Source organism: Ostrea edulis, chromosome 10 (assembly GCF_947568905.1).
Source record: "Ostrea edulis chromosome 10, xbOstEdul1.1, whole genome shotgun sequence".
Taxonomy (NCBI): domain Eukaryota; kingdom Metazoa; phylum Mollusca; class Bivalvia; order Ostreida; family Ostreidae; genus Ostrea; species Ostrea edulis.
This window is the reverse complement of record NC_079173.1, coordinates 39,911,277-39,919,887: the sequence shown is the minus strand read 5'-3', so window position 1 is coordinate 39,919,887 and position 8,611 is coordinate 39,911,277. Positions and strand designations below refer to the sequence as shown.

General features: G+C 38.0%; 2 protein-coding genes across 2 annotated transcripts; both read right to left on the bottom strand.

The window, feature by feature from the left end:
• Window positions 1-1,621: 1,621 nt before the first annotated feature.
• LOC130050775 (cilia- and flagella-associated protein 251-like) lies at window positions 1,622-2,544 on the bottom strand. The gene is made up of 2 exons (XM_056151315.1): window positions 2,174-2,544; window positions 1,622-1,998 (listed from the first exon to the last, which is right to left on the bottom strand). Exons 1-2 carry the CDS (start codon window positions 2,300-2,302, stop codon window positions 1,627-1,629), a joined length of 501 nt encoding a protein of 166 aa, XP_056007290.1. The 5' UTR covers window positions 2,303-2,544; the 3' UTR covers window positions 1,622-1,626.
• Window positions 2,545-2,559: 15 nt separating this feature from the next.
• On the bottom strand, window positions 2,560-5,176 carry LOC125665413 (zinc finger protein 862-like). The gene is made up of 6 exons (XM_056150953.1): window positions 4,486-5,176; window positions 4,022-4,389; window positions 3,700-3,906; window positions 3,493-3,611; window positions 3,128-3,342; window positions 2,560-2,663 (listed from the first exon to the last, which is right to left on the bottom strand). The coding sequence occupies exons 1-6, from the start codon at window positions 5,174-5,176 to the stop codon at window positions 2,560-2,562; spliced, it is 1,704 nt and encodes a 567-aa protein (XP_056006928.1).
• Between the last annotated feature and the right edge of the window lie 3,435 nt (window positions 5,177-8,611).

The window sequence follows — 8,611 nt, the reverse complement described above, 5'->3', positions numbered from 1 at the left end:
GATTAAGCTGTTGTACTGAAATTTTAAAATAGGTATGCTTGTTCCCCTCATAACTGTGCATATATTGGCCATATCTATTTTAGATATAAATTCTCATGAAGTTTTAATTTTGGCCTCAAAAATCTGAAGCAGGGCTAAATTTGTATTTCAAACTAGAGATTGGCAGTTTGTGGGTGTGATTATCTTTTGTTATTGTTTACACCGGATGTTGACTCACATATTGCAGGAGCATGCTTGTCTAGTTCTAGATAAGAGGGATTGCACCAAAGGCAACATGTAATCAAATCACTGTATAACGTGGAAAAAAAGTACTTACTCATATATCATTGGTAAATCCAAATTTTATTTTTTAATTATATATAATCACATTCCATTAAAAAAAATTGGTTAACTTTATGAAAATAACTCATTAGGACTGTTCAGTCTGATCACTGTTTCAGAGTTTTGCAGGATTACCTTTTCTCGAATAATGTCAAGCATGATGTTTGTCTGATTAAGCAACAATCTCCTAGGCCAGTTGTGTAACTCCCATTAATTGTCTCTCACCAATGATGACAAATGTCCAATTGATCAACCATCACTCTAAAATTGCTCTCAATCTGGACTCTTACATGTGAACATTACAATGCCAAAAGAGACAATCACAGATAGTAGGTCTCCAAATATCATAATGGACAAAATGTTTCTTAATAACCCTTCAATGCACATGTCCTCCATTGCACAGCTACAATTTCCCCCCAAATTCTTCTCATAATTGAAAGGTACCAAGAGGAAAATCATAAGTATTAGTATATCATACATACCAATATTTGTGTATATTATAAAAAAAAAACTACATGTTTTAAAAGACATGGATAAAACAATGATGAATTCATTTTGTAGTTCCTAGGGTGAAGTTTTGTTAAAGTAAAAACATAGCCTTTCAGTGCCTCACAGATCGAGCAGAGTGGTAGAAAAATGCGGGAAAACTTTAGTTTATTTTGATAAATCATGCCAGTCTCCCTGTTCAAAATATCGTCTGCTACAGAGCACGTGTAGAGTCAAGCATCAGATTGCTGCTTATTCTGATAGCACTGCTAAGCCCTGCCCTCTTGCCATATATGCTTAATTGCTGTAGGGGTGTAAAATTGTCTAGGTTACTCCCGGCCTTTAAACTCAACCTGAAAAATTTCTTCAAAACTTTGAACAGGCACAGAAGTATAGATTAGACATGAATTTAACGTACATTTTTTGTTAAATTGTTTGCAGTTATGTTGAAATAATTTGTTTTTCTGTCGCTTAACATTTGTTTTTTTTTTGTTTGTTTGTTTTTTTTACAATTGGATAAGTGAACGTTCTTGCCTCTTTTAGTGCGCTACATGGAATTGATATTTTGGGTTCCTGTTAATAGGCTTTCATGTTTTGTCATTTTCTTGTCTAATATTTCAGGGATATTTACATTTTTAACCAAGCCTCTGGCAATATGTTGCAGAAGTAGATCGGATTTACAGAGTTCTTGAAATTTCTTTTGAAGTGTCAGACATTTGGTCTGACACTGTTAGAAATAGTGTCAGCCCAAACAAAATTTTGTCAGTCCAGAAAAAATGCATCGCTTTTGAGATTTTGATAAATTTTATTTATAATCAACTAATTGTATTCCATCTCAATCTCGGCTACAAGTTCATTTATTCTCCTTTCATTCTCTTTCTCATTTTGCTCACACTCTGAATCTTCTTCACTTTCTTGCTCCACTCCTCTCTCACCCTCCACTTCTCTCTCACTCTCCACTCCTCTCTCACTCTCCACTTCTCTCTCTTGCTCCACTCCTCTCTCACTTTCCACTTCTCTCTCACTCTCCACTTCTCTCTCTTCCTCCACTCCTCTCTCACCCTCCACTTCTCTCTCCATATACTGTCTCTCCCTATCAACTTCTTTCTCTGCAATCACTGTAATAATGTCACTTTCTTTCACTGTGTCCCGGGTGTAGTTTGTCCTTCGTCCTTGAGCAGATGGTGTCACCTAGATAGAATAAATTTCAAAATTCATACATTTCATCTGGGTAAAAAAAAACCCACATTTTTTTTAAAGTTTCAACAAGAACGTTTTTACACTTAAATTGTAAATTACAGTGAGTTAATAGTTCAAATAAATCTAAATTTATTTCTATCATTAAATTGAGTACTTTAAGTCTTACCATCCATTTATTGATTGAAGGTGTTGGGTCAAAGTCTTGGATGGATGATGATTCAATTTTGACCAACATGATATCATTCAAATGCTGAGCACTTAATCTGTGTCGTCTATCTGTTTTAATTAATTTCATTTGGTTGAAGGCGGTTTCATTTAAAACAGATGTTGGAGGGAGACTTCTCAACAGATCAATTAATCCCAGTATATTCTGGATCCCATTCTGTCCAAAGGAAGAATTCACAGTTTCCCATGCAAGATGTGCTAGACATGATCCAAATCTAAATACAGATATTAGCGAAAAATCATTAATATAACTGTATGGATACAATAGCAAAATAATCTGAAAATAGATTTCTTTATTTGTACATTACCTCTTATAAGTGAGAGACTTCATAAGCTCCACTCTGAAACCATCTGTGAAGTGTCATACTCAGCAGTAGTTAATGCAGTGTGGAATTTCTCTGTCAACAATTCCACTTCCTTCTTTCCAAATTCTATTGGTCAAGAAGAAAACAATCTGTATTTTTGTTTCACCCAAATTGATAAAATTAACAGAAAAAACCCCGAATGAATTTTAAGGACTATGATTGATATATGAGTGCAATAAGCCAGCGAGAAAGGATTACATAAAACAGTGAGTTAAACCAGAAAGCATAAGAGCAGCTATATATTGCACTACACCAGGAAGCATAAGAGCAGCTATATATTGCACTACACCAGGAAGCATAAGAGCAGCTATATATTGCACTACACCAGGAAGGTATGAAGAGAAATATATGGGTATACCAAACACCAAGGGTTACAACAAAGGAAATATTACCTTCTTGTCATCCTTCACTAAGATAAAAGAAGTTCAAAAATTATATACAAATATACAAAACTTACTTAACTTAATACTATTAGGCAGTTATCTTTTTTGTTTTTACAATAAATATACATTACACCTGTAATTACACACCTGCATTTGTATCTTCTACTGGCCAATTTTTGAAACTTCCAATCAGGGTTGACTTAACCCAGGGCTGACCACACAACCTTGCTCTTAGTTGAGAAATCAACTCGTCAACAATATTCTCTGTTGTGGCACAGATGTTGAGCTCCTTTCCTCTTATTTTCAAACCATATCCAGAGACAGTTTTCGAAGTAGTAACAGCAACAAGTTTCAAACTTTGGCTGTAACATAAATCAGTTATCATCAAACATTACTCCATTGGCAAATAATGTGTGTTTGAATGATTATCAGTTTTTAAAACTCTATTTTAGCTTTAATGAGTTGCTGATACTAAAATTATTTACTTGAAATACATGTCATGGCTAATATACCTAGTTTTACACTGCAGCAAATAATCAATCGTGCTCTCGATCACATCTGTTGTATCAGCCAGTGTTGTATCTTTGGCTTGAAGCAACAATGACAATTTTGTCAAGGGGTTGATCAGGTCCTACAAATAAAGGTTACTATGTCAGAAAATACACTACTGGATACCATACAATATTACAGAAATGTGGAGTTTTTAATTTACATAATACCTGGAGTAATATGGCAAATGCAATGATATTAAAATCATCCATAATTTTCGCAAGCCCCTCTGCTTTGGCATCTTGATGAGATTCATTTTGGAGATGCGAAATGAATGCTGGGTACGTCCTGAAGAGAGTTTCCAAAGCTTTTTTAATGTGGGGCATCCATCGGCTTCCTCCCACTCTGTGAGGCAGGGTTCCTTTCACACTCATAACCTATTATTCAGAATTCCTTAAATCACTAATCAATTGCTATTCACAGAGTTGATAACAATGCAAAATATTTCCTTTAAATAATATAAATTTTGTACACTGTTAGAATACAACTTACTTTCATTGCCTCTCTTAGACCTTTCCTCTGTTTAGGGCTGTTCTTGTAGAAATAAAAAAGCCCAATGAGCAAAGTTGACAGTTTGACATAGTATTTGTTATTCCTAAATATGTCTCGAAAGGAAAGTTCTAATCGATGAGCCAAGCAATGCACACCAACAACATGAGGATATTCCTCCTGAAGTCGAGTTAATAGACCTGATTTTCTACCCATCATGTTGGCTGCCCCATCACATCCAAATCCAATAAATTTACTCATATAGTCCAATACATTGTTTGCTGCTAGTTTTTCTTTCAGGAATGTAAACAGATCAGCGGATCCAGTTGAATTTGGTTCACCGATAAAAAGGAATCTCATTATCATCTTTCCTATAAAAACACAAACAACATAATTGAATTGTTTCCTATTCTAGCTGATTCATAAGAATACATAATTAATCATACTTACAAATTAAAAAATCTCACCTTGTACAGAACTCCTGAGAAACACAGTTTCTTGTTCAGTAGTGCTGTCATCCGTACTTCCATCCATTGTCATAGAGAAAAACTTAATCTGGGCCAAGATATTTGTAAGCTTTTCCTTTTCTACAGAAGATATAAATTCTAGAAACAAGGTAGCAGAAGAAGAATTGTCGTAAGTGGAACTGATCTCCAGGCCCTTAGCTCGGTCAAGCTGATTTAGCCATACATAATCAGATATAGGTCTGTTGTTTTTGATAAGAGCATGGACGTTCCTGAATCGGTATTCCATTTGTTTTCGTGTATGCTCCTTCAATGCCATAACAGTTTTGTGAGCAGTGCTCTTCTTCTCTTTCGCCTCTTTCTTTGAATTTTTCACATTTGTCGCCTCCAAATGCAACTTCGACTTTTCATGGTCAGTGACTGTAGAGTGTTTATAGTTCTTCGAGCCAACGACAAATAAATTCTTCTTACTTGCACCTTCAATGCCCCCTCTGCCATGCTCAGTGCACCAACTACAGGTCATACCTTTAACCGCATCAAATAGAAGCCATGGTCTCCCAGCTTGCCAGGCTGGCTGAAACAAGCGGTTTCTTTTCTCCTCATAATTTTTTACAGCAGGTTCGTCACATTTGCGTTTCAGTGTCTTGCCGGGTTTCGCATCCTTTTGAAATTTTATGGGCCACATGGCCGCCATTTTCCCGGTAAAAACGGACTTCGATCCCGATCTTTTATCGGCCATCGGGACCGACAATAAAGTAACTTGTGTCGGACATTTACTACTTTTATCGGATAATCCGACATTACCGACACTTTTCAAGAACTCTGGATTTACCTCTACATCTTATGTGTGAGCTATACGGGAAGAATGAGACACAGACATTACATTAACACGAGGGTGATTCAGAAAGGTCAGTAGTATGACGGGTCCCGATAGGGGGTTCAACTGAGTGCAGTTTTGAGTGCGGGCCGATAGGCGGTTCAACTGAGTGCAGTTTTGAGTGTAGTTTGGAGTGCGGGGTTTTATAGAGGGAGTCAAGCAGTTGGCCAGGTGGCCGGGGCCACCTGGCGCGGTCAAGCGGGGTTGGCGCGGTCAAGCTGGGCAGGTGAGGAGAGGTGGCGCTGTGTAGCAGGCGCGGTGTGGGGGGATAGCGTGTGAGCGTTTTGTATTCCTGGTGTATTCCTTTATGTTAAATTTTCAAATAAAAAGAATTAAAGAACAATGGTTGAAAGTTTACACATTTATTCAATGAACAATTTACACATAATTTACTGGTCCGTAGTATTGCATCATGCCTAGAAAAATAGATAGGGGTTAGGTTTCGTTTTCATTTCTCGGAAACGCGGGTATTTGTAAACAATGAACTCAGCTATTTGGTAGTTTTATAAAACGAATTCGATTCACATTGTAAATAGTTTACACATTTATTCAATGAAACACATTTATCAAATGAACAATATGCACACATAATTTACTGACTCGTAGTATTGCATCATGTCTAGAAAAATAGATCGGGTTAGGTCGCGGAAACGTAGGTATTGCGTAAACAATGAACTCGACTATTGGGTAGTTTTTTAAATAAGCGATAAATATATAGTGGGGAGTAGGTGTTATTTAGCGTATAAGTGGTAGTATGTGGCGTATAGGTGATGATATGTGGTGTTAATGGAAATGTGGGTGGTAGTATGGTGGTGATACATGCAAACTAAAAACGGTAGATCAATCTCTTTCATTAATATTGTCATGCTAAGAAATGCAAAACTGAGGACCTATATAGGATGTGGTGTGAGTAATGTTAATGAAAATGCAAGTGATGGCATCTGGTATGCCAGTAGTGGTGTACATGTGGTGGTATGGGTTGTATAGGTGGTGGTATGTGGTGTTTGAGTGGTGTATAGGTGGTGGTATGTGGTGTATGAGTGGTGGTATGTGGTGTATAGGTGGTGGTATGTGGTGTTAATGGAAATGTGAGTGGTGGTATGGTGGTATTCATGGAAATATGCATGGTAGTATGATGGTAATACATGCAAAGTAATAACGGTAGATCTATCTCTTTCGTTGATATTGCTATGCTAAGAAATGCAAAACTATATAGGTAGTTTTGTGAGTAATGTTAAAGAAGATGTAAGTGATGGCATCTGGTGTGCCAGTAGTGGTGTACCGGTGGTGGTATGGATTGTATAGGTGGTGGTATGTGGTGTATAGGTGGTGGTAAAAGGTGTGTGAGTGGTGGTATGTGGTGTATAGGTGGTGGTATGTGGTGTTAATGGAAATGTGAGTGGTGGTATGGTGGTGTTAATGGAAATATGCATGATAGTAGGATGGTAATACATGCAAACTAATAACGGTAGATCTCTTTCGTTGATATTGCTATGCTAAGAAATGCAAAACTATATAGGTAGTGGTGTGAGTAATGTTAAAGAAGATGTAAGTGATGGCATCTGATGTGGCAGTAATGGTGTACAGGTGGTGGTATGTGGTGTACAGGTGGTGGTATGTGGTGTATAGGTGGTGGTAAAAGGTGTGTGAGTGGTGGTATGTGGTGTATAGGTGGTGTTAATGGAAATGTGAGTGATAGTATGGTGGTGTTAATGGAAATGTGCGTGGTAGTATGATGGTGATACCTGCAATTTAATAACGGTAGATCTATCTCTTTCGTTGATATTAATATGTAAAACTATCAATTCTCATACCTGTATAGGTAGTGGTGTGATTGGTGTAGAAAAAAAAAGGTGTTAGAACACAAGTGTTAGCATCTGATGTGGCATTAGCTGTGTGTAAATGATGTTTATGGAAATGTGAATGGTGGTACGTGGTGTATAAGTGGTGGTATGTGGTGTTAATGAAAATAAGGGTTGTGGTATGTGGTGTTAACGAAAGTGTAGGTAGGGTGTGTGTGATGTTAACGAAAGTGTGGATGGTAGTAGTTGGTTGGTTATTTCACGTCTCCCGAGAAATGTTCACCCTTATATACACCACTTGTATATTGCACATTTTCGTTAACACCACACTACCACCCAAATTTTCATTACCACCAATTATGTACCACATACCACCCCTCACATTCTCATGAACACCACCACTGGCACCGCAGTTGCCACCACTCATATTTACTTTAACAAGGATCCGTGAGATTGTTCATTATCTTCAACTGAGAGTAGGGTAAACACGGATCCTTGTTAAAGTAAATATGAGTGGTGGCAACTGTGGTGCCAGTAGTGGTGTTCATGAGAATGTGAGGGGTGGTATGTGGTACATAATTGGTGGTAATGAAAATTTGGGTGGTAGTGTGGTGTTAACGAAATTGTGAGCGGTCCCCACCATCGTTCCACTCGCTAACGAGGTGCAGCCGGTATCTGATTCCTTGCAAGATGGCAAAGATCATCCCGCTCTCCGACATTGTTGTTGTTCTTCTTATCTCTAAAGTGATGCTGGATTACCAGTGAAGCCACCTATCGCCATAAGGCCTTCCGAAAGACCCGTACATGCAGTGCATTTGGAGGGCCAATCACTACCAATGTTTACGTCTTAGGTTGGCGATGGCATGAGGAGGATTATTCGAATTCATGAACTTCCGGTTAGGAAGCTTTTAAGCGAACGCTCTACCATTGAGCAATGCGACCGGTAATTGCGTGGTGGTGGTGGTGGTGGTGGTGGAAGTATATAAAGAACCTAAAAGCCAGGAATTATTCATTCACTTTTATGCATTCGAGCAGTTAACATGATTGAGTGCTCAGAGTGTCATGCTTTATTTTCCCGCAAAGATGCCATGATGCGTCATAAAAGACTAAAACACGGGGACAGCGATCAAGAAGAGGATATTGACATGAGTGATGTCTCTCCAACACAGAGTGATACTGACAGTGACTCAGAGGAAGACAATATCGTCTTTCGCCAAATGGCACATAAAGCGCGAAAACATATTGCCGGAGAGTGGCAGAAGAGATACGAGAAATACTTGAACCAAAATATGTCAGAAAAGAAAGCTAGTAAGAAAGCAGACGAAAAGACCAAAGGAGAAACTTACCAACAGTTTAGAAAACTGTATGAGCGGTTCCTTTACGATCAGTATCAGTTGCAAGAAGACACAACGCATGAACAGGTGACAGACGCCATCGATGAATTTGTGTC